The 26887-nt window shown below is 35.8% G+C and overlaps 2 protein-coding genes across 2 annotated transcripts; one reads left to right on the plus strand and one right to left on the minus strand.

Annotated features, from left to right (window-relative positions):
- Window positions 1-2772: 2772 nt before the first annotated feature.
- LOC146145384 (GTP-binding protein 10-like) lies at window positions 2773-9767 on the minus strand. Its single transcript, XM_083389855.1, has 9 exons — window positions 9635-9767; window positions 8761-8963; window positions 7439-7533; window positions 6845-6989; window positions 6360-6433; window positions 5825-5928; window positions 5268-5402; window positions 4570-4693; window positions 2773-3352 (listed from the first exon to the last, which is right to left on the minus strand). Exons 1-9 carry the CDS (start codon window positions 9668-9670, stop codon window positions 3105-3107), a joined length of 1164 nt encoding a protein of 387 aa, XP_083245981.1. The 5' UTR covers window positions 9671-9767; the 3' UTR covers window positions 2773-3104.
- Window positions 9768-13304: 3537 nt separating this feature from the next.
- On the plus strand, window positions 13305-25283 carry LOC146145385 (phosphatidylcholine transfer protein-like). Its single transcript, XM_083389596.1, has 6 exons — window positions 13305-13434; window positions 13769-13883; window positions 14165-14244; window positions 15006-15076; window positions 15778-15899; window positions 24327-25283. The coding sequence occupies exons 1-6, from the start codon at window positions 13315-13317 to the stop codon at window positions 24467-24469; spliced, it is 651 nt and encodes a 216-aa protein (XP_083245722.1). The 5' UTR covers window positions 13305-13314; the 3' UTR covers window positions 24470-25283.
- The last annotated feature ends 1604 nt before the right edge of the window (window positions 25284-26887 follow it).

Raw genomic sequence — 26887 nt, forward strand, 5'->3', positions numbered from 1 at the left:
CTAAAGGCATAGAGTCGTCATTCAAATCCCTAACATGCCCCTTTTATACTTGGACACAAAAATGACTCGAACGCTTTACATTATTTTTTCCTCATTTTACGTGTATACCAGCACAATGCTTTTTGGTTAGGCTGTAACTCTTCTGTTATTATTTACGTACTTCAAGCCCAAGGTAAACAAGTCACACAGTTACCAAATTTCGACACCCGTTGTATGTGTTTCATCGCTAGCTGTTTCCAATGGCTCGCGTTTTAATCAAAAACCGATATGCTTATAAAGATTTCGGTTGAAACATCGAAAAGCGAACCACGTAGCACGAAAAAAAATCAATAAAAAATTGTTACAACTATATGGAGGTAGTACTATAAAAAAGTGGTTACTTTTTCAACGCTGCGGAACACAAAGTTTGGAGCGTTTGCAGATAAACTACTTTGTAACAGATATACGTCATTTTAACACGGCGCATGGTGAACACCAAAATGGTTGAATAAAGTTCAATTTTCGGTAATAGTTTGTTTTTAAGCGAACGATTTTGCTTGACAAGCAGTGGACATCACCCAACAGGTTTGACAAACTAATTAAAAGTACTTTACTGTATAGTTTAACTTTGGTACTATCTGTAAGAAGAACTAGCAAATGTCCATATCTTAGCAACACTTTTTCTACACAAACATCGGAAATTGAGCTATAGGCACGCCGCGAAATAATTTTCAGCTGAAACAGTCTAAACCTCGCAAATTGCTTTCAAGTTAGCCATTTTTTGTCCGGTGTCGACATTAAAAACTCTAAACATAAACCTTTACAAAGTCTCGTAACTTAAACCTGCAGCCCATCAAGGCACCTCTGTATAGGCTATTGGCAGGCAGACTTCCACAAAAAAGAGCACACGTTGACATCTTAGCAACACTTTTTCTATAAAGCATCTGAAATTAGGCTAAGCACACCGCGAATGATTTTTAGCTGAAACAGGCTAAACCTCGACAATTACTTTCAAGTTAACCATTTCTAACTATACCAAAGGCCTGTAACTTAAACCTACATCTCATGCAGCCCATGCAAGGCCCTCTGTACAGGCTATTGGCAGGCAGACTGCCACAAAAAGTTCTACAGCACTTCATACAGTTCGCAGCGCTTCTTCCTGTTTCAAAAGCGCCAAAAGCGGCCGAGGCCTGACCTATCCAGGAAGCGACTGCCTCGATTCCAAACCGATTACAAAGGCGCATCCGTAGAAGTTAGCAACTACGCGACAAGCCGATGCGCTGTTAGGACGGATACAGGGCGCAGAGTCAGGACCAGCAAAGACCCCCGTTTGCCGGCTGACCTTCTGTGGAATCTGTCGATCAAGAAGTCTATGGGGAAAACTATACAATTCTATCTAGTTTCCAAGGCGTTCTTTGAAATGGACGCGAAGACAAATGCGGCTAGAGCTGCTGAACTTTTCGTTTGTATTTTGTTAATGTATTTTTTGAGATTCTCCCTAAACGAGCAACACTCGGTTAAACATTATGCCTGGCAGCAATAGTTTATTTCGTATTCTCTCTGACTTCACCAGAAAAAAACTCTTTTCTAACATTCCTAATTTACCAGCATTGGGTCGAACAACTGCATTACTATTTTAATGACATTTAAAAAGGAGAGTTAAACAGTATTTAAATTTGCTAATAGTCGATTTTAAACAATGCATTTTGAAACTTTCTCAGCTACGTAAATAAATTGGCAAGGTGCAGTTTCAAATAAGTCTGCAACGTGGAAAGTTGCCAATTGCGCTTTTGCGCCTCTGACGGAAAACAATATCCAAGCATCAGAGCTAAAACTAGCTTCTCGAAATATTTTTTTTCAAACGCCTTTTCAAATCGATTAAACTTATTCTATTTCGTTTCACTGACCGTACTAAGTTTGCTGCGAAAAACCAACATGTTTGTGTAGTTTTGTTAATCCCAACTCATATTACTAAACTTTTGCCCAAGTTTTCTTCTTTATTATATGATTTCCAGTGTTATTGAAACATAACTTCAAATTATTCGCACTAAATTACCACGAAATGATGAACTCATTTCATCTATATCATAGTTTTGCGAAGCATCCAACAAAACAAATAGAGATTAAACTGTTTTTCGCAAAACAGTGAGGTAAAAACGCTCATTTTATCAAAATTGTATTACATTAAAACACTAAATTTTATTAGAAGTCATTTTCCAAATTAACCAAAGTCAAGTCATTTGTACAAAAAACATATCTCAGTCATTTGAAAAATTAACTTGAGTCACAACAGCACTTCTGTTTTTTCATTTCTTCTGGTGCCCTAAATCTCATTTAGCTAGCGCGTTTATATTTTTATTTGCAGGACTTCTCTGTTTACTTTCATTTCTTCATTTTCGTCGGGTAGTCAGGCCTTAATCGATTTACTAACAGGTTTCGTTCTTGTGTGTTGCAAAAACCTGAAAAGTAGGCTAAAATAGAACGAATGTGTAGGTTGACATAAGTTTTACTCCATTAGGCTAGCTACGTGACTTCGTAAGACCCACTGGTCGATAGGTTTGGCTTAGTTTCCCTAAAACGCTTAGTTTGACAAGCGGCTGGCTAAATTAATATCGTGGTCATAGGAAACGGTTTGCACGAAAATTTGGCGCCGAGAAATAAACGTTTAACGCGTTAAATGCTTTGTAGCGCAAGAAGAAAATAATATTATTATGTCCAAAGTAGCCTATTTAGCAAAACACGCTACGCTGTAAATACTCATTCCGTTATATAAAACGCTGTTTTGACTTTTATTTTGTCGCGGGCGCATGGCAATCGACAACAACCGACACTTAAAAGTAAAAAATGAGATTATCACGATCGACATGTATAGTTGGTATCATATTACAAAGGTATGATGGTATAATGTAGTTCTTATTTTTGGCTTTAAGCTCTGCTATGTACTAGATAACTAGATATTGCAGGTTGGTAATCAAAGTGTAAAATTTTTTTAATAAAAAAAATGGCACTTGATAAACACCATAAAGAAACGGCACGACGACCCGAATCGTTCCTTATCCTCGGCGACTGTCCAAACAAAGCCGCAAAGGCGACGACGACAACAACTCCCGAAATAAAAAAAATAATTAAACGAGAACAATCCGCTCGTCGGCGCCCTCGAGCAGTTTCTTTTCTTTGTGCATCCGCGATTCCTTGCCTTCGTCTTTCAGCAGCGGCCTCTCGTCGTGAATCAGTCTGCGGTCGTCGAGTACTTCGCGCAGGCGCAGACCGAGCTCGGCGGTGCCGGCGCCGTCCTGGGCGCACACCGGAACCATGGCCCGAAAGGTGGGCTGCGTCTCGGGCACCAGCTGGTACGGCAGGGTGTCTAAGTGATCTGTTGGATGGGAGAATGCAATGTGCCAGCGAAAAGCAAGGTTTGTTTATTGCGGCGGATCTTGACCTTTTATATGGGTGTAACACAGTGTTTCCAAGCCGTTTTTGATAACGGCACCCCTTGGAAATAACAAATAGATTGCGGCACCCCTACAATATTTTTCCGTTGGTAATTTACTAGAATGACACAATAAATGGAACTGGAACAACACACATCAACTCTACAAAACGTAGGAAGTTATAATTGGATTTATTCCACTCTAATCTTTACAAAACAAGTTGTTAGAGTTGAGCAAAAATCAGATTTTTAAAGATTTTGAAATATCTCACGGGACCCTTGTGTATTAGAAATAGCACCCCAGGGTGCCGCGGCGCCCCGGTTGAGAAACTCTGTAACATCTTCTGGCCTGTCATTTTGAAAACCACAAGCTTGAGTTTAACTGGATAATAACTAAAATGTTATTTGCTCGTCCACCCTCTCCCTCATATAGGTCATGGTTAAGAATCCTGCCTTATTGCTTGAGGCCAGGAGCGTGAAATGCTTTAAAATAGCTTTTGTTTTTTTTCAAAATCCTTTTACTAGAAAAAGAAGCGTCATATCTAACGACACCTTTATTGAACTTATTAGCTCAAATATACATTCATAAGTCCGCGCTGGTATCAGTTATTCGGCCAACTATGTTAGTGCCATGTTTACCTTCGATGCGGAGAAATACGTAAACAAATTTTAACCGAATAAACTGTTGAATTAAAAAAGTCACTAATCACTATGCTACCTTAAGTTTGTAGGGATGGGTACCATAGCACCCCTACCATGGATTGTAGACTCAAAAAGTGAGTAACGAGTTTTGCGAGTATTGCCACGAGTTGCTTTTAAAAAGGATGACAAAAAATAATTTAATTTTTTTTTAATTTTTGAGGTCAAAATGATTACCCTATGGCCTATGATAACTGATTTTTACAATCGCCATTTTAAAAGAAAAACAGGTGTTTGAAGAATTGTGCAATGCCAAAGCGAACTAAGAAACTTCCGTTAAAATATTTTAAAAAACATAGGCCTGTACTTTAGTCAGCCAACCTGAAAATCTTTAATAACTTAGCAAAGCTTGATACATCACCAAGGCTACAAACAGGCTATTTAAAAAGGTAACATAAAGTTTCATTCTGCGTTACACTTTTTCGGCGAGATCAGCGCTAACATTCATTAAATATACTCACCCCTATAGTTGGTAAGCTGATCTATTAGCTTGGTTAAGAGTTTATCCGAGCCCGGTGCGTCCATTTTATTTATGGCGAGTAGGGCGTCCTTCTGTAGAACGCTCTCATCATACAGCTCCAATTCCTGCAGCGTAAAATAGTTTTGAACAACTGCACATTTAGTGGTAAAAACGCGACGGTTGGTAAAACCTAGATTGTGCGATAAAATTAATTTCAGAAATATGGGCATTGCCTTTTAAGTTACTTCAAGATACTTTGGCCAAAGAAAAATTTGCACACAACCTATTTACCAGGTGCATTTATTTTTTTATTTCTAAACGTAAACTTATACATTTAACTTTAGGTTTGGGTTATAAATCTCACAAAATAGCGTTTATTTAACAAAGTCGACGCCTAACTGCGCCGTTTTTATTTCTTATTTTAAGATAACCTTAAAAGACAAAAAAAAAAATAAGAAAATTTCATTGTTTTCCAATAAATAGTTTAACAGGGTACTATTTACGTGATACATATTTCGTCAGCGAGTAAAAAAAATCAGGCACAAATTGTTAAAAAAACACTGCAATACTAAAACAGTCCTGAGAAACCGCAATAAAATATTGGGTAATGAAACAAAGTCTGTTATATCCACCTACTGTGTATATGTATATTATATATATAAATATATATTATAAATATACAAAAAACGGGAAAGTTACCTTGGTGAGCAGTTGAACGGTTTCGAATGCAGTTCGGAATTCGGCTCCAGGGTTCAGTTGAAATCCGTTTATGTCGACCACGTACAACAGGATGCTGGTACGTTCGATGTGCTTTAAAAACGAGTGGCCCCTTCCCTGAAAACAAATTTAAGTTAAATGGTTAAAGGGCATATGCAAAAAATAGTTGTTTCATGGAACGCTAAAATAAGAAGAACTCTTATAAACATGTCAATCATATAATTCATCCATTCACAAAACACGGCTGGAAATGTTTTCGCATATGCTATTCCACCTAAACAATTCATAGTTTGCGGTCTTATTTTTTTTAATTTTGTACTTGGCATGCTTTGAACTTGCGCTGTCTTACTCGAGTCTGGACTCCAAAGTCTGACTCCACAGCCCTAGCCCCGAATCGCACGCATTAAACAAAATATCGAGTATCAAGTATTTTACTGGAAGGTTTATTATTATTTAGGGTGGTGAGCTTGACAAGTTTTTGCCAGAGGTGATCGGGGTATGGTAAGCACTCCAAACTCGGCATCCATGACAACACTTACCTTGTTCATAAAGGCTCCCTCGATAAGTCCTGGCAAATCGGCAAGTTGGATTTTTCGGAAATCATCGAACTCCATAATTCCTAGCTCCGGATTTACCGTCGTAACTAGAGCAAATTTACAAGATTATAAGGAGGAATCAACCCTCTAAGTATTACCACTTCCTTGATTCTTTTTTTTGTTTGGCGAAATATAACCACATGACCACACAAGGTCTGATATAATACTTTAAGCATCTCCTATAACTAATTTTTTTTCTTATCACTATTTGTGTGCTCTGTATTTCAATAAATGAAATTGCCAAAAAAATGTAAACTTGGAAAAGGGACAACAATTTTTATACAGGAGGGCAAAGGATCACAATATTTCAATGAATGCAAATTAAAATAGGACAAAATTATTTCTATATATCACATATAATGTAGCACTTCAACATTTATTGGTAAAAAAAGGCCTCGCGAAAGTGAATTGGATTTTACATAAAAAAGTTATCATGAATATGGTATATTTTTTTCAAATCATTTCTAAATTTGCTTACAAGGGTAATCAGCAATGTTTGGAGTGGCCCGAGATAGCTTTGAAAGAAGAGTTGACTTTCCAGCATTCGGAAATCTAAAAAGTTTCTTAAACTATAAATGTAGACATATCAATACAGCAATGGCGGTATAACCACTACATGCTTTAGCAGTAAACACAGTTATTGTAATGCATCAAGATTTTTTAAAGAAAGTTCAAATGAAGACTAAAACAAAACAATTTATTCCTTGCTATAAGTTTATAATTTTATTACATGGAAAAATATTTACTTACTATGAGCATTAAAAATAGGAAATTTAAGCTGCATATTACCTTAAAATTAGACAATACTGAGTACACACAATATAATTCAAATTAACTATTTCAGCTTAATTAATTAAAGTAAAGCTAACCTTTGGTAGTCAAAACTTACCTATGGCAGTTGCAATCATATTTATCCTTATGTTTATTTTATTTCAATATTTTCACAAGTACTTCAAGGCCTACCCAACAAAGCCCACATCAGCAATTGTTTTCAAATCAAGGTTAATGTTTCGTCGTGTGCCTCTCTTTTGCATATATCTATTGTGGTAGTTGGCACCTTTTCCACCAGTTGCAACGCAAATCTTGTCTTTAAAATCTAATATTTCACCTACATATATAAGTACAAAAATGTCAGAGAAAAAATTGCAGTTTGACCAAGATACTTAATAATCACTCAACCTAAATATTTAGACTGCTTTATAAAGCAGTGTTTTTTCTTTAGGTGTGGCCTGTCAATAAAAATTATGTGGAATATTGCATATGTATTTATTTACTGAACAAGCACTGACGAGTTAACGACAAAACGTTATGCTCCTTTTGCAATATACTGAACACAGTAAACCAAACAATATGAATCAGTCAGCAATGAAAATAAGAGCCGGTGCGAATTTTGAAGTTTGAAAATTAGGTAATTTATATATTTTAAGGAAATGGTACATCAAGTTTTTATGGTAAAATAACACCAAAACTATTGGTCCAAATTTACAGATATATCGGTGAGGGTGCAAATTCACCTGATATTATTGGTAAACCAGTCTATTTCTAATTTAAACATACCCAGTTCTTCACCACTGTCTGCATCAACAACATTGATCCCATGAGGAACTTGGACATAAATGCTAGCACCCTTCAAACCTACAAGGCTGTCTTTTCTACAAAAATAAACACGAATTGTCAAACTATCTGAGAATTAGTGTTGAAGTTATTTTAAAATGTTAAAATATGTTTATATAACATTTAAAGATACACAATTCACATCTGTCATTGAAAAGATAACCCACAAAAAATATAATAGTAAACAAATAATACATAGCAGGAGTGGAGTTGAGATAAAATTTGCACTTCCAGTTAGGCAAGTGTCTCCCATTCTTATAATGCTAACACGCCACTACCACTATACGTCCTACAAAATTGTTAAACAGAATGTATTTTTTTGCAAAATGATCTCACAAGGAGTTAAGTTGAATAAACTAAAGAAAATTTAAACTATTGATTTCTTGGAATCGACATAAATGTTCTGGGCAAAGAAATAGAGGTTTATTTTGTCTGTGATATTTAGAATCACAGAGCTGTCGTAATACCATAAACATCCTTTGAAACAAGTGACTTTTAACCAGTTTTTTATGGTTCATGAAGTAATGCTCTGCAAAAAGAATAGTCCACTATAACTGTATGCAGCAGGTAAAACATAATAAGATTCTAAGAATAAATAGGGTTAATTGCAGACAGTTTAATATCCATCTTGCTAACAATAATTTAGGCATATAAACAGAGAGTTTGGTCTTGGCATGTGGCGGGTAGGTTTTTCATCCACTTTAATTAATTTGGTTGTGAGTTACTATTAATTAGTGAGCTCTTGTTATGTAGTTTTAACATTGCAAAATTTCTCCTGGGAATATTGTTAAATAAATCAACTGTTGGTTCATCATATTTTAATCATATAACACATAGCGACATGACGTTTTATAAATAAAGTTTAAAAATATTTAGAAAAAATTCCTAATTTTCAACGATTGAAAACTAGATCACCCGATGTGTATAGTAAACAAAACAGTATATATGCCATGGTAAACCAATAGCTTATAGTTAAAAAAATCTGTTTTACTTTGTCACTAATAAAACACACAACTAAGGTTGGACATAAAATAGAATTACTACCCAAAGACTCTTTTTTAACAACTTTTTAAAAGTTTTTTAAAAGCAAAAGAATTTACTGTTTTGCATTGCAGTTAATGTACAGTTTATAACCTTAGTCATGTATAAATCTCAAGGGCCATTACCCATAAACAGTAACAAGACCTTAGTAGACCACTTGTTAATGATTATCCCACATTTTCAATTACAATATTTATGAAATATTTTATGCTATAGTGGTATACCTGCTATTTTCACCAGGGTCGGCTAAAAAACGCTTTGTTTTATTTTTACGCTGCATGTCTCTTAGGCAGAGACCTTTGTCAGTGGAAGCAACTAAATATACATCGCCGCCTTTTCCTCCAATACCACCAAGGCTCCGCAAGCCAGCACCACCACTACCACCTCGAACATAGATTCTCAACTTGTCAACAAATTTCTTGTTATACTGCAACAAAAAAATAAACTACATATACTTTATGCCTTTACAGTTGTTTGAGGTGCAGGTTTGAATTGAATTGTTTAAAAAACATGTGGGTTTACATGTCATACTTTTTACAGTGGATATAATAGGTAAAGAACAGGGGCTAAATTACATAAAACGATTTAAGTAACTTAAGCTATGTTGCTGGTCTAGCATCTTACTACAACAATTTGAACTATGACAAAACAAGTTGTCAAAGTTGAAATTTTATGTAAGGCTTAACAATAATAATAATAAAAATTCTTGACCCACCCAATCTCAAACGCTAACTTGCACCCTAACCCAAATATTGTTAGCAATATGAACCCCGAACAAAAATGTGGTTGGATTATAGACCAGCGTCAAAACTATTACTACACAACTGTCAAATTTAAATAGAAACTTTGCTGATGTTAAACAAAAAAATAAGGACTTTTGACCAACTTTTATTTATCACGTTTATTTTGCATAAAATTCAAATCTTTTACGCTTGCTTCATAATAACTTAGGGCAGAGAAGCAATAAAACCAAAATAAACACTTTTATTAAATACATGAATAAATTGTACACAGTCTCTGTCATGTAATAATAGTCTAATTTTTTTTAAGATATAAGATAATTTTTTTACAGGTTAAAGATATACTTAAAATACTTACGTATCTGACCAAATTGAAACATGTTAACTGCACCATTGTTTTCCTATTAGCAAATGATTTCACTTGTTGATTACCAACTTTGCTGGCTAATTAAAACTTTAACGCATTAAGCATAAGCATTGCTGTACAAAACAAAACAAGCATGAGAATTCGGGTAATCCCCCTGCATGGTAACTTGATTGTTAAAAGTATTTATTTTTGTAACATTAATTAAAAAACATTTATTAAATTAATTTCATTTATGTTTCTAATTTAGACAAAACAAAGCTGCCATATCGTAATTCCGTTTAAATGTACAGTGAGGCTAAGGAATGTCACCTATTTTGGACCATAGTAATGGATTTAAACAATCTAGTTCAGTGGCGCACGAGTTCGCTGGACAACACAGATGTTTTTAGATTAATTATTTGATTAAGTAACCTTGTGACGTCATACCTGAAATTTTTTAGGCCCCCTAAACAAAAATACTGGATCCACCCCTGCACATAACATACCGCGATACCAGAACAACTTTCGAAGAAAGCTTGCCTTCTTTAGCAAGAAAATAGGGCGTTTAAGAGTAAATGGGAAGACAAACATTTTGCCCTTTTATGTGGTTAGTTTAATTGCAATTTATTTTTAATAAAGGCTATTGCTTGGCGTTTTTTTTTTAACCCGAATATTCAAATTTGGCTCACATGCTTACTAAGGTTGAGAACCACTCATCAAGTTGGTTAAACGCAGTTGATTTTTCACTGAAAATCAAGCTCCTTTGGTACCCATGTTCCGTTACGCACGACCATAACATAAATACCTGTTTCATCTTTTCTATTAATAAGATAAACCTCTTGGAACATAGTCGACGATTATTTGTCGTTGTCATTGGATATTCCATTTGTGACTTGAAACCCCGCTTGATAACCTTTTCTAGACGCATGTATAGAGTATGATAACGCGCTTCCAACGTTTATTAAGTGATTTCCGTACATCAGAAATTATATTTCATCTGTGAACCAACGCTAAAAGAACGCATTTGAAGAGTAGGCTATGAACAAACATTGAAATATTTATACCAACAAAAAACAATCTAATTTACCACGCTTTGCATTGAGGTAAAACTTTTAATTTAATTTTTATTTTAATCCTCTGCATATGTTCATATATTTACTCCTCAAGAGTTGTTTGTGGGTAGAAGGATAACCTTATGGTATTGTTATTGTTAGACGAAAGTCCACATCCGAAGGCACAAAAACTCTTTTTTTTTAATTTGCATATACAAAAAGTTTGCATATACAGTAGGCTACAGTATAACGGTAAAGGTCATTGAACAACGTGAATAGGTCAACCAACCACTTAATTTTATTTTATCACCATTTAGGTGTTCGTGTTCGCTTCAAGTTAAAGTTCAATGAAGAATACTCACAGTACCGATATCATCATTGAAAGCATCCATGTTTTTGTGCCAGGCCTTATTGTGCAAACTTTTTGCGGCCAATGCTATTGATCGATGGATTGATTTTTGTTTATTTTGGCATTAGCTTCGCATAGTATCAAGTATATCAAACACACACTGATGTAAGCAGAGTATGGTACGATAGTATGAAAATATGGACTCCAGCCATAAGACCAAGATAAGAACAACACCAACGTCAGAATAAAACACAATTCGGAATAAGACCAAAATAAGACTAATACCTATGGTATTAGTACCGTCTAAATCGTAATAAGTCCTAAATCCGTCGGAATAAGAACTAAAAGGCCAAAATCAGGCCTAAACAACACTTTAACTAACCCCAAACCCCACCCCTAAGTACATCACTAACTCCCCTAAAATTTTCAACATTAACCCATTTTCTAACCCCACCCATTACCCACCAATAACCCCAAACAGGACAAAAAATCCGGTGCCGAAACAGCGGCGCCCTGACGGCGCCGGTCAGACTAGGGCGTCCAAACGTAGTCACCAAAACGGCCGATGCCAGACCGATGGCCCCCGATCGTCCCATACCCTCTACTTACAGGTTAGGGCGTTATTCTGGCCATTTAGGCCTTCTTTCGATGAATTTAGGCCTTATTCCGATGAAATTAGAACTTATTCCGATGAATTTAGGCCTTATTCCGTTGAATTTAGGCCTTATTCCGATGAATTTAGAACTTATTCCGTTGAATTTAGGCCTTATTCCGTTGAATTTAGGCCTTATTCCGATGAATTTAGAACTAATTCTGATGAATTTAGGCCTTATTCCCTATGTCGTTTGTCTTAATACTATGGTTTTATAGTTTTTTGGGCTTTATGTATTGTTGCTTTTTAGGTCTTATTGTGTGTTCCCGAAAATATACCCGATGGATATTCAACTTTCCAAATGAAAAAAATGAAAAAAATGACACTAATGGTCGATGACTACAAAAGCTACAACGGTATAGTTTTTATGCTAAACCGTCTGTTTGTCTATGTTAGTTGTTATCGATGGGCCAATTGTTTGATCGATGGGCCTGGAGCTGCAGTCAACGTCATGTTGGCCGTTGACCCCAACATTTAGCCCTTACGTACGACCTAATTTCCTCAGACGCTCTACAGCGCGCAGTCAGTTTGCGCAGATGCTTGTTTGTTTTTCTCTCTCTCTCGTTCTCGTACAAGACGATTCAGAATCAGCTGATCAGACCAGTAAGACATAGGCATGATTCGGTCGTTTTTTGTTGATAAGTGTAGTAGTAGTTTCTATAGGTGTATAGGTCACTCGGCACAATCTGTAAATGCGATCGTGACAACAAAAATAGTTTAACGGCCATAATTTCCATATCAGGCTATAGCAGTTATCGAACTAGTCTATCTAATTCTTAACGAAACTGCAGTAAGGCAGCGCCTCAGCGGTAATGCAAATTTACAGCGCCTAATGTTTACGTTTGGCCTGTGCTTAGGAATGTTGATGTTTGTTTTGAATTTTGTTAACGGTTAACTGTGTGCGGCGGACGTTTTAAAGCAATAGGGCTGAATGTTGTCTGCCATATGGACTCGGCGATGTGATAATATGCAACTGCCGTGGTGATAGGGTAGCTTGGCTTATGTTTTGCAGTGTGCTTTGCTAAATTGCACGCGTTTCCGGCGTTTGTACATGGATCTATTTGTAAATTTGTGATCTTACTAGGTCAAACAAGTTTGAAAAGGCATTTATGTGGACATTTAAGTCGCTGTAAACCGATATAAACTTAGTAGTTTCAAATTTTGTAAATGTTTTTATAGATTACTACTATTTCATATCAATTTCTACTTTTCTACATCATTTAAAATGTTAACATTTTAGTGAGAATTGCGAGTATATTTTAAAGAAACACAGGGTATTACATGATACCAAAAAGAGAAATGTGTGATATGTAAATTAAGAAGAAAGAATTCCAAGGCTGGTCCTTTTTAATAAAGGTGGTTGTACATTGTAGGAATTAAATAACCATCACTCTAATATCATACTAAATAATTTATTCATTTGTAAATTTCTGTTTTGAATTTAATTTTATATTGCACAAAGTTGAATGGCTTTGCATCATTTTTATTCTTTGGTGTTTTTAAGGTCCATATAAAAAACACGCTTTTGTATACAAAAAAACACCCCGACTTAACCTACAATTTTTAATGTTTTTAGCCATTGAACTACAGATTTTATCTCTGTTTTCATTTATTATTTGACTATAACTTAACATCCAACATGACTTTCGATGATAAGGAATTCAAAAGTGCTGCCAATGAAATGCATTCACCCGATCTAGAAGGATGGGAAGCACTAACTGAAAGTCATGGTGTAAAGATTTACAGAATGTTAAGACCTGTAAGATACTAAATTGTTTACTAGATTAAATTGATTAAATTTGCACCTAGATATAGATCTGTGGGTCTGTTTACTTTTGTGGTATTAGTACAACTACAACAGGTCATTAAGCTTATCAGATGTGCAGCATATTAAAATGTTAAATTTTCAGAAACTGCAATAATTCATTTTAAACCTCAGGAGTTACGTATACAATTGGTTTAAATTTTTTTTTTAATTGTAAGTAAACATTAGATATCATTCTGTGTGTATTACTGTGAAAATACTTGTTTTCTTCAAAAATTCTTTTGAAAATGCTATAATTTCAGTTATTACCTTGCTACTTAATTTGCAGCAAAGCAAGTTGTATGAATACAAAGTGGTGGGTACAGCCCAAATCCAAGCTGAGACCTGTGCTGCAGTGTATATGGATATTAAGTACAGGAAATCCTGGGACAGCTATGCTAGTGGTGAGCTGTTTTGTTTTACTATCAACTTAGTAGTGGTCCACTCAAAAACATAAATTGGTGTTAATTTATTTTAAAATTATCCAAATTCCCTAAACGATTTCCTCTTTTATAGTGCAAAATTTTATTATAGATAAACAAGTAAATTGTAACATGCTTCTCGAACTGTTTACTTGAATGAAGCCCCCTATCCTATCTTTTTAAACTGATGTCGAATATGATAAAGCTGTAGTAAATTTGTTTATTATTAAATTTAATCTTTGTTTGGTGATTATGTTTTTCAGAATTGGCATATATCCGCAAAACTGACCCTTCAATCATTTATTGGGAAGTTGCTTACCCATGGCCTATGTCACACAGGGATGTATCCTTTTTAAAGTTTATTTACTCTTCATTATACTATTAATCGGACTAGTGAAGGATAATTATAAACATATAGGGTTGTTGTTAAATTTAAATTTGCGCTCGCCAGTCAATCCTCGTCAGGCCAAAATAACACTCACCAAAAAATTTGACACAAATTCTGCAAATTTTAAACTCTCCTAATTGTTTTCCTGCAATGATTTATAACTTCATTTTTGATATCATATCAATGCTTCTTAAATGGCAGGTATGCATGTTGTAAATAACCCATCTCAAGATCTCATTAGATAAAAGCTCATGATTTATTAAATATGTCCTTAACAAATAAGAAGTGTTCCCTGTAAATACATTTAGTAAGATATTTATACTCCGCAATGCTAATTCAATTTTCAAAATGAAAAGGGTTAAAAGAAAGGACACAATAAGTTTTGACTGTAAGATGGGGGAAGGTGTTTTATTTACTTTAAACGGTCCCTATAAACAACTTAAGAATTTGGCATTATAAATATAATTGCCGCAGATCACCAAATTGTGTGCAGTAGGAGTAGGCATGATAACAACAAGTAGCCTATGCACAACACAACAAATTGTTACTTCTTATGGTCTTGTAAGAGTGCTAACTAGTTAGGAATCGGATAACATAACATTTTGACCGTGCCCTGAAACAAATCTTAAGATAGTTAGTTGATATATAATAACAGATTAGGCGGTTGTAGTTTTATACATATATAAACTTTCTTAATTCTTCCGTCAAACCAACAGTATGTTTATTTGAGGGAAATGGAAATCTCCACAACAGAAGATGGTTTAAGAGTTTGGACTATACTGGGAAGGTATGTAGTGCATAAATCTTTAAGTATTGCCATTTAAACAAGTGTTAGCTGTATAGCTATTGATTTTAAGTTTAGTTTTTCGTGATAATTGTTTTGTTTTTCTTATTTGCTAATCGGTTAGCTCTAACGATGACAGAGATCACCTACCGCATGTGCTAAATTGCCTTTATAGAATGCAAAGGCAACTCTGAAGGGTTATGCCCGCGGTTTTTGGTCGCCAGTAAGTAAAAACTGTGCTTTCTTTCTTGTGAGTGAGTGAGTGTGTGTTACTTTTTTTGGTTTGCATTTGCTTGGAATTATGGTTGACCCAACCGTGTAAATATTGCTTTGTGCGATCAACACTGATAAATTAAGGTATGAATAATGAACCATTTTTTAGAAATACGGATAATGATCCAGTTTAGAAATATGAATAATATTGAATAATTAACCAACTTTAGTATTTTTTAATACTATATTGCTTTCTTTATTTTAACACCAAAAACTACAAAATTTATATTAAATAGTTTACTTTGTAATTGGCCAGTTAGTTACGGTTCATTCACTAGCTTCTCTTACACTCAAAAAGCCATAACGAACGATGTTGTCCTTGTAAAAAGTGTCACAAAACTTGAGTGCGTGTTGCGTCCTTGCAATGACCTCTGCCCCGACGAGCGCTGCCCTTATTGGTCCAATTAACACGACGACGTTATGACGAACAGGTCGGCCAAGGCCAATGAGCTGTCGCCCAGGGAACAAGTGGACCGCAAAAAGGGCGTCATAAGAGTGACCGACTACAAGCAGAGCATGGTCATCAAGGACAACGGAGACGGGACCAGTCAGAGTAAGTCAAAAAAACAAAACATAATCTAAGACGATGTTGTATTTCGGGCAACGCTCATTAATTTCGACAAAAGCCGTTTGACAACGCTTCGCTGCTCATAACTTGATGGATTAGGTTAATTAGATAAATTATGATTCGGTTGACGAGTACTCTGATGATGGTTATTTTATATCAAAATTCAGAACCATACAGCAGCAGTATGAGCAATAATAAATTCAACCTTCGATTTTTATGCAATTTCCGTAACTTGGACATGACTTGCTATTATTCGCTAATGAGTTTACCGGAACTTCAGTTATAAAATAACATTATTTACAACTTATCAATCAATACATGGACAGCATTATTTATAAATTTACGATTTACAAATCCTTGTCATATAGGAGAGGGCAGGCCAAGTTTTAACCCGATAACATCCCACTATGTTTTTGTAATAAAGCAAGGTCGATTCCCAGTGTGTTATCAGATAGTGAACCACACTACTTAAATATCAATGTCGTTGTACCTCAATCAACACCATACTTAATACGCTTTGTATCGCGTGTCAATAAACATGTCAGGTGACATGTATTAATGCGCCCGCCCCCGCGAAAAAGTCAGATTGTATCTGACAGGTAGTATTTTATTAGCACTTTAGTTTCCTAAGTCCACAGCTGAATCGTTGAGCGAACCGCAAACAACGATCTTTGTGATATAGTAAATCATCATTAATGGCGTACAAGTCGCGTTTAGGTTTGTTAAAGGTACTCCATGAGCTGTAGAACGTGTATAGCTCATTTGCTCGGTATATTTGTTTAAATAACCAGGTCAACTTTCATACGGCAATTTCAATTCCACACTTGTAACTAAGAATCAGCCAACCATAGAAAAATATAGTCGCTCACCTCGGTGTATAATGGCCAAATAACAATTACTAAATCAGATCAGATTTTGTGATGGCCTATCCTTATTGCAGTGGTAATTCGATTTGCAATTTTATTTCTAATATTCTATTTATGAAAACGACGTTTTTCCATGTCATATATCAGAAGGCAAATTGTTAAATGCCAAACTCGACCTAAAGCTTTTTACCGCGCATATGACGTGTTTCGCGAGTTGTGATAGTTGCCTGAATAGAGCCACGCCCATTGCGACCTTTACAAGCATAAAGCCAATGACATCGCATACGACTAAAATCAGTTTGCCGGAAAATAAATATTTGTGTAAGGCCTCTCGCTGGCATATCCTAAAACGCGGAGCAAGGTAAAGCACAATCTCGTTTGTAACTATAAAGGTTTTGCGTTTTCCCAATCAACCATGTTTAAAACTGTGGTTCCTTTTTTTAAAAAGGCTTGTTTTTTAAATCTTCGCTTGGCTGATTGATAATCTGAGACAGATGGCTTACTATAAACTTTCTAAATTTTGGGGATTATTGTTTTATCCCATGTAACTATAGCTATTTTTGTATTGCCCAGCCGCGAAGTTTGATTTTTTTAAAGAAATGCATACTTCTCGCATTTATCAAAAATATATTTCAATTTAATAAGAGAGCCTGTCTACAAATTTTCCAGAAATATCAATTAAAACATCTAAAATATTTTAAACGTTTTGTTCCAATACCAACTATTTGTTGCTTATACTAATTCATCATCGCATTTCGGCTTTTTAAATCTAAATGTAGGGTTAAATAGTTGTTTAATTTACCCAAAGTTCAACCTGATTTCGGCTCTTTGTTTTTTATTAGCGACAGCGATTTTAGGTTGGGCTATGTTTAATCGTTAACCAGCAGATAATCTTAAACATTACTGTTACCGCCCTAAGCCTACAAGGCCCTGTACCCTCAGACAGATATTTGTTTGAAAAACAAAAAAACACTCGCCTATGATTTGGTAACTATTAAGTCCATACATTAAGAGTAAACATTACGTTAACGTTAGAATTCTTAATATAGGCTTTCACACTTTTTTAAATCGTATTTTGTTCGCTTTTGATCCAACGCACGTATAGGTAGGCCCAAATTGGTAGGCCCGCTCTAAAGAAGCTAATAAAAAAATCACAAATATCAAGCAATCGGGGCTAATGCCACTGCCTAGATGTATTATCAGTACTCGTCCGATACTAAAGTGATATCGGTACTTGTCCGATACTGAATTGGTATTTCTACCTTACAAAGTAAATTTACTAGAGTAAATAATGTAGGTTAACAACCAAAGGTAACTAAAATTTTTAACACCAATGGAAAATGTTGGCCTAATAACTCCGAAAAAACAAACTATTGCATGTTTCTTTTTGCTTGTTTGAACTTCTTAATGACGTCATTCGGATCGGATCGCAATACATTTTGCAAAAATATCGGGTATCGGTATCAAAACGAAATATCGAGTAGTATCGGACATCTTTATTGTTGTATACAATCTTGAATCCCAAACCTAAGTCCCCAATAGATGAACCGGTTGGCCTATGCCCTTTGTTTCGCTTTTGCGGTGCAATTTCTCAACAGGGTCTTTCTAAATCGCTCGGATGTTGATAAATAGTTGAAAAACGTCTCGAGCGCGCCCCGGGGCCGAATCTTTCCCGTGGTTCCGGGCGAAACGTTCGTGTCTCAGTTGCGATACGCCTTTTAAAGTCAAAAGAACAGCGTCTTGTTCTGGCTCGTGGCGATTCTCGATCGCATCCGACCAGTAATTACCGCGGGGGGGGGTCGTTTCGCGTCAGGCCTTTCAAAACAATATCCCTATCTCGCTTGCGCGACACTGTTGAAAACTGCCTATGCAGCTAGAATAATTTAGTTGCGTATTGTGTCCCACTGGGGAAATTGTAAAAAAAAAATCGCGTCACACTTGTTTTGAAATCAGTTACATAGCAATCCTAAACAATTTTATCCTTTTTATACGGGAAGCCCATCGGGATATATTGTATTCAACTTGTATTTACTATAAACTGACACTGTTTACTCAAGTCTTGCATACCTGGTGTAACACTTTTTGATTCTTTTATAAAATCAGAATGAAATTAACGGCCATTTACAGTTACTACCTAAAAAACAGCGAAACGCGCCAATTTCAGCAAACGAATATTTTATATCAAATGTGAAATGCAAATTAATCTAAATTTCTTGTTAAACAAACTTATTTTGTTGAACTCTAATTCTTTATAGTTCGAAGTTTAGTGTAATTCCCACTTTTGTGTAATTCGGTAATTTAAATTTAATTTGGGAAAAACTAAAACTTATTTCTAAACTAAGTCGTCAAAGATAAACAAAAAGTTACGCAAAAAGCGCTTAAACAGTCAGAGAGCATTGCTGCAGGTGCGGACTGGGCGCCATAACCATAAAATGATTAAAGAAGAAGCGTTTGATCTGTAAAATGCGATAACCCTCTACAGCGCAAGGTTTGTTTACGCGATCCGGGGTTGGATTTCGGAAAATCACCGTTTGCTAATGCGATTCGACAATGGGTCGTTTGTTTCGCTACCTGTGTAACTCTGAACTCGCGGTTGACCAAATGATGACACGATATAATGTCAAAGGATATGTACATTAAACAAGCTCATAGATGCCGAACGTTGGTGTGCAGAGCGTTTTTAGAAGCCATGGATTTCTCACAGAGTGTCAAAACTCCGTTGAATTCGACCAAGTTATCAGTCAATTTTTTAAGTAATTTCTGTACTGTAGTACAGTTTTAGTTAATCAAAAGTGTTTAAACTTTCCTGAAATTACCACATATACACGAGGCCAAGGAATCCCAAATTTGTTTTTAAGCAATACCTAAATGCAATTTTGTTTTCAAAGTAATGTTACGTTTCGTCTATTTAATGCAAACTTTTTCAGCCAAAGGGTGCTATACAAAAGTTTTAACGGCGAAGTGGTTTGTTTCAGTGATAACATCCAGCAGCCATTATCTTTTAACAGCTCACTTTTTATGTAATTAATACGCAATTTTGCACTGGCTAGAAAATAACGCGCTGGAAAGTTCGACGCCTATGTACAAGCCACTTTGCACGAAAGCATGATTATTTTTTTTAATTCGAAATATATTTTAGAATCTCCACGCAACTTTTACGCTGGAAGGGTCTTGTCTTTGTTAGTATCCCTGTTTTTTGGGCTATTACACTTTCCAGTTTACCTAAACTAATCTTAACAGCTTTTTTTTAAATCTTTGGCGAGTGACTGTTTATTTAAATTGCACACGAATGTCTGCTTTGTGAACATTCGCTTAACAGACTTCAATCCGGAAATCCGTCGGGTTTGGCGCAATTAATAAAACTGGTAATTACCGCTTTACTCTCACGTTTGATATTCGAACGTCACGACGTAACAAATCGTCGTGCTATAGGTTTTTTTGCACATTCTGTGCGATATGCTATTCGCCTTGTGGTTTTCATTTTTCTCCAAATAAACGTTTATATCAGAATGTTGCCACTAAGTCTTCGAATCTTTAAAAGTATTTGAATTGATTTACGTATTGAAAAGTATTTGAGAAAACCTATGTCTTTCAAAAAGTCTTTTTTTTTATTTATTTATGTCCAGATTAAGTTATGTGCATTTTTAAATGGCCGGTAAAATGTTTTCTAATTGTGTTGCTGTTTTGTTTTCGAATTATAGTCAATAAATGTTGAGCGACCGAATTTTGGGTCTTTAAAAAACTACCAATTTATGTGGAAAAGTAATTTTTCACAAAATTGTCTTGCAAATATGTACTAGTAGACATAAGTATTTCCCAACCTTTAAACACCCAAGACAGACTGGTTAACAATTTTAATTTATAAGTTTAGGTTTAATAGTAAATTTAAATTTTTTATGCATTTTTTTTTTAAATAGTTGAACTAAATCGTGTTTGAAAACAAAACAGATATTTATGTTTCTTTTGACTTCAAATTGATCCAAGAACCGATACCTGGAAACCACTCGGTTAAATCAATATACATTGATGTGGTCATATTCGCATAATTCAAATATCAAACGATCTCCATATTCTCGCCTATGTTTGTTAACTCAAATCTCTCGGAGGAACCAGCAATCTTTCCAAACGTGTTTGTTTGAGGCTGAGTCATACCCGACTCAGTATGGAAGAAAGAACCCAAAAGGCAAATATCAACGGAATCGCAATAGCCCCCCGCACCCAACGTAACCGTGTATTACGTTGAAACTCCGTGTCAAGGCTGTAATGTACTTGTGGAGAAAGGCTTAAACGTGTTTCACGAGTGTCAGCGCTTCGCGTGTGGTTGTAACTGCTTCTCAGGCAAATTGTTCAGCGTCACTGAGAGAAATAAGTTTTCCCATGTTTAAATAAAGAGGTTCCGATTCCGACCATAATCAAACATTCAAGTTTTCGTTCGATTTCGACAACAAGGCTGTTTTCCCATGCCTAATTTTCCCATTTAGCCTCTCGAACAGCAATTTTTTTTTAATTCTGTCGCAGAGTACTAAATGTGCTTGTCCAATTAATCCTTTTTTTCTTTCAAACCCCACATGTTTTTTGGGTACGCTTAAAATACTGGCGGCCTACAGGCAACTTTGCGTTGAAAAACGTTTTTCCGGTTCAAACACACACTGTGTTGTTGATTGGCGTGAAATATAATTTAGCAAAAAAGTTGGCGGTGGTCAAATTTCTACTGATAACCTGGCATGAAATATAATTTAGCAAAAAAGTTGGCGGTGGTCAAATTTCTACTGATAACCTGGCATGAAATATAATTTAGCAAAAAAGTTGGCGGTGGTCAAATTTCTACTGATAACCTTACCGCACACTCATGGTATAAATAGGAACCGAAATATACCGATCTTTCGTTTGGGGGCAAAATGTAGACGCCCTATTCGATACTAAATTACTAAATGATCGGCGCCGCTCCGATATTATCGGCCTTAAAGGCCAAACGCTTCTATGTGGGATAGTGTTTCATTTAATTTAGATGAAAAAATTGTTATAACGAGGACCAGTTTTATTATAAAAAGCATATTATCGTTTCTATTTACTATTAGTTGCATAAGTGATAACCGAATGTCTGTCATTGGTTGATATTGTGGGCTGACATATCGACATGGAGAAACATCTCCGAATAAAAGCAAAATAATACAAACGCAACTTATAGTTAACAGTAACATGTGTACAACAGGACCACAATAAATACTTAAGGCATATATCTGTCAAGTTTTTTTCAATTTAAAAGTGTTCAAGCCCACAGGAAGTTTGCAGGGGCATGATGGTAAATTATCCACTCCAAAAAAATTGATCAGCGGCAGGCGACGTTACGTCATTCGCGCAAGAACCCGACGATTGTCGCTCGCAAAATACCGTGTTTTACAAGAGCCAATTGACGTAAGACGACGTGGGTAGGACTTTCCGGCACGGGTAAAAACGCCGCCGTGTTGCAGGATTCGCAATTCTTTAACAGCGCCCAAACGTTCGCTAAACCAGAGTTGTCTGAGTCCGGAAACATTGATTAACTTGGCGATACCCTATTTTTTCTATTCGCGTACCATTCGAATGCTTTGTAGAATGTTCACATATCTATATTTTAAATGGTTGGTATTTCCAATGTTCCTAAGAATAGACGATAAAGCTGAAAACGTTTTACAAATTAAACGAATAATAGACTAAGTTTTAGCACTCGCGTTCATTTGGCTTGCTAAAAAAACGCAAGTTATATTTATGCGGCTGGTCACCATTGTTATAGAATCAACGAAAATATAACCTCAAAATTCTAGGTAAATTTGCTACGTTTTGCGTGTTTCAGGTAGCGGTGGCGAAACCGCAACCGCTTCAACCATAGAGCCGAGTATAGGCAGATTACAATATTCCTTTGTTGCTTAGTTCATATTACAGTCATTGCGTGAATCATCATGAACGCCCTGTTTGTTGTGCTTACACAAATGTGTTGCAGTATGCACTTGGCCAACCCTACCCAAAAGCGACGTATTTACGTTTGAGGGTTAAAATCATTCGACTCTTTGTACGACGAGATGAAACATTGCAGCGAATATAGGATCTTCTCTATAAATTGCTGGCAACTCTGAACGTGATCCTTTTAATAGTAAGAAATTTAGGGCTGAAAGATTATAGGTTATTGTGTAACTTACACTATATTCATATCAATGTAATAAAAATGGCTGAATTGTGTGGTATTGATTCCCAGGTAAATTCGCTCAGGTATATTTTTCCGTTTTACTACTCTTTTCATAAAATCACAACGCAATGTTGATAAATCGGTGTTCGTTCTATTCTCTTGCCTAAAAAAACTTGCTTTTTAACGTGTGTGTCTCGTTTGCCTACTTCGGTGCTGCCGGGACATAATACCGCGAAATTACCGCAAAATAGACTCACAAAAAGCCCGCTCAATTTTTTTCGTGCAAATTTGAAGAGGCAAAGCCGGTAAATCGACGAAAATCGTGACGGCTTTCCGAAGCTGTTTCGTGTACTCAATGTTTTGAACTTTGAAATAACAAGCGTTCATCTACCTTTAAAGGATGCCTAAATCGACACGTTGTGTCGTATGTCCGACACAACCATGCCCGGTAAACATTTTACCAATAAAAAAATGCAGCAAATTTAAAATAGTATTTTAGGCGAAAACCTATTTTTGTTTTTAAGTAACTTTTTATCATTTATTGTTTTGGGTTTTTCGAGGTTATTTATAACAGTGACGATATAACTGATTACAGCTAGGGCCATAACGAACTTTTATTCTAAAAACTAATCACGTATTTAGGTACACTATACACAGATCTGTAGTGCAGCTTAATAATGAATCTTAAAGCCAAACAGGTGGAGTAAATAGACATCATCTTGATAAGGATGTTTTAACTGACGATGATACCACATTTACCGCATCCACATTGACTGGTGATGATACAAGTACCTATAGAAACCTATTTTTAAAGATGATGTCGATCTACTCGGCCTTTTTGGCTGCAAAATTCGTTACAAGATAATACGATATATATTCGCAAAACATGGATTCGCTACACGTCCGCGAATTTTCCAGCTGTTTCGCATCGCTCGCACTCATTAACCAAACTATTTATCTTGAAGGAAGTTGTTCTTGGGGGAGACTTAACCGACTACAGACGAATATAGGCTAGTCTTATCAGTGACCATAATTTATTAAAGCTATTGGCGTTTATGCTTAATTTTTCTTCTAAATATTAATCACATATATTCGCAAAACATGGATTAGCTCCGCCAATTTCCAAGGTGAAGGAAATTTTTCTAGGGAGTACTGAAGGGATTTGTTCTAGGGAAGACTCAACAGTCTGGAGACTACAGATAAATGTAGGCTTATCTTAACAGTGACTTATTAAAAGCTATTGGCGTAATGTTTAGCATTTTATTCTAAAATTTATCACATATATTCGTAAAACATAGATTCGCTGCACGTCCGCCAATTTTCCAGCTTTCGCACCGCCCGCACCCACTAAACCACACCTTGTCTTTTATTCACTCCCCGCAGTTTTCATGCACTACTTCGACAACCCGCAAGGCATGATCCCGGCCATGGTGGTGAACTGGGCGGCCAAGACCGGCGTGCCGGGATTCCTGACCACGCTCGAGGAAGCCTGTCGGAAATACGCAGCCTACCAGACATCGTGTTAGCGCCTGCTTCGCGCGTATACGCACGCACGCGTGTGAAATGACGGATTTCAACGTCGTGTGGGACTGAAGGTCGGACCAGCCGTTTTTTTACCCTTTTCAATTTTTACTTTTGTCTCGTATGTTTTTTGAAACGTGGTTTCGTTTTTAAAAGCTAACTTTCGTTTCTCGGATTGACTCCTATTTTCTAACTGTTTAAATCTCAATAAAAATGTAACGGTTTTAAATTAACATGTGAGAAGACTATTTTGTCGCCACACAGCATGTTAAAAAAGCTTTACCGACTGTAGCGCGATTTTTCAAATACCACAAAATACAAAAAAATACTGTACATGATTTTACATTTATTTCATTTTAGGCAACTAAAATGCCGCTTATTATTGTACGAACTGGAAACCGGGCGTGATTCGATTCATATCTCAGAAGAAATGTTTTTCCGCTGTTATAACTTTATCGCCGTTTGTTGTTGGTCGTTGAGCAACCCTATGCACTCACTTCTTTTCGTCAGTTTGCTTCCTATGTTGTTATTATGCCACATATTTTGTTTGGCCATCCTACTTTTGCGTTTTTCCCGTTTTATGTTTGCCGATGCAACTACTTGCAGCAGCTGAAAACGCATAAGCTTCGCATTCCATTTAACTAGATGGGAGTAGATAGCTATCGCGAACTTAACCGATGACGTCAAACTGTTTAATGTTTTTTGTCCCCCTTTTTAAGGACCCTAAACCTCTTAATCGCACCTACACCACTATACGTCATACCTAAAAATTAAAATTCTACAATGTTTATTTTTTTTAATTAAATTCTGCGATGTATACTTTTTTTAATTAAATTCTACGATGTCTACTTTTTACTATCAATATATATATATATATATATATATATATTATATTTACTTGAAGTGTCGTATGCTTTTTTTGAGTCCTAAGTCGTATGCCGTACTTGAAATTAGCCAAACAGACGTAGCCTTCGGTTTGATCATTTTGATAAATTTCTACTGATAACCCACATACGTATGTTTTAGTCGATAAAATGTTATTCGTTCTCTGGTAACTGATTTACCGTACTAACCAAACTATTTTCCTTCCGCCAAATAGTCGATCGACAATGTCGAACAAAGTCAGCACAGTCGTTTGAAAACATTCGCAATATGGAATTGCCAACTCGTCTTTAACAATGTTGTTTCATTCCGTGGCCTTTCATGTGCCTACCGCTGTATTTTCTTTACACTTGAAGTGCAGTAGTAATCTTGTTTAACGCTTGCTGTTTCGGCAACCAAGTGCAATTGGCCGCGGCGCGACACATCTGTCGCGTGTCGCCACGCGCGACGCGCCGTACTCGTCGCGTGACGCGCTCTATTTTAATTTTCTGTGCGATTACATTGTACTCGCGTTTTTTGCTCGTACCGATTTCTCTTTTTCGTTTTTATGTGGAAAATAATTTAGATTTAAATCGGAAATATGTTAAAACTTTGAAACTTTTCGAGGCTGTGATTTTTTTACCTTTTATGGTATTCAATTAAATGGCCTGCGTAATTTCGGTCTCTGTATATCGGTTTAAGCATATGTTCTTTGCGACTTGAATTGCTAGTGCTAAATGAAAGTGATTTTCGCCGTACTATATCCTTAGCCTTTACAATTGAAATTTTTGATTTTTACGTTTTGTATTTTTTTCTTAATGTAGCATCGTTCGTTTTTTGTCATCAATTTATGTTGGTTGTGCGTCTTGTGTATTATTTACCAAACTCGTAATATATAAGATTGTATTTAGTTTTTTTGTGTATAGGTGTGTGTTTATTGTATTCTTTATAAATATCTGCAGGCGTTATTTAACAAAGCACCTTCGGAAAAATACATGGGATATGTATAGTTTATGAACTTATTAAATTTCGTCAAAAAATTGACTCTAGTTTAGTGGTTCTCAAACATTTTTTGCGCCACAACTAAAACACAGAGAAAAAAGCGTGGGACACTTTGTACAAAACTGTAATACGGAAACTTGACGAACGCCTACAATACACGGAAAGGCAATCGGTCGATATCATATTATTATTAGTTTTCTATTGGATAATGTTCCTCGAAGTCTATTTCCTGTTTGTAATACAATTGGGCTATTTTATCAAAATTTTTTCCGCCCACACCAGGTACCTACGAGGCACACAGTTTGAGAATCACTGCTTTAGTCAAATATCTAGTTAAGGAGGACAAAATAAAGATGCAGTTAAAGTAAACCTAAACCAGGGTAACCTTTTAGCTAAAGAGCCATATAAGCCAAATATTCTTGGTTGTATTTCCATGAGAGCGATAAAATACTTTTTTAACATTTCGTTATAGGTTGGCACAAAATAGTAAATTGAGCAGGGCCGTTTATTTTGTTCTCATTTGAAGGACAGAACATGCTAAGAAATGAATTAGCTAAGTT

Source organism: Ascidiella aspersa, chromosome 5 (assembly GCF_963924565.1).
Source record: "Ascidiella aspersa chromosome 5, kaAscAspe10.2, whole genome shotgun sequence".
NCBI lineage: Eukaryota > Metazoa > Chordata > Ascidiacea > Phlebobranchia > Ascidiidae > Ascidiella > Ascidiella aspersa.

Bases quoted from the DNA above. Each gene is read 5' to 3' on its own strand.
- LOC146145384 (XM_083389855.1), bottom strand. From the start codon at position 9,670: ATGGTGCAGTTAACATGTTTCAATTTGGTCAGATAC. The intron at 6,990-7,438 runs GTATGTTTAAAT...TTATATATGTAG, and splicing joins AGACAGTGGTGAAGAACTGG to GTGAAATATTAGATTTTAAA. The intron at 5,403-5,824 runs GTAAGTGTTGTC...ATTTGTTTTCAG, and splicing joins AGGGAGCCTTTATGAACAAG to GGAAGGGGCCACTCGTTTTT.
- LOC146145385 (XM_083389596.1), top strand. From the start codon at position 13,315: ATGACTTTCGATGATAAGGAATTCAAAAGTGCTGCCAATGAAATGCAT. The intron at 13,435-13,768 runs GTAAGATACTAA...CTTAATTTGCAG, and splicing joins TTTACAGAATGTTAAGACCT to CAAAGCAAGTTGTATGAATA. The intron at 15,077-15,777 runs GTATGTAGTGCA...TATGACGAACAG, and splicing joins GTTTGGACTATACTGGGAAG to GTCGGCCAAGGCCAATGAGC.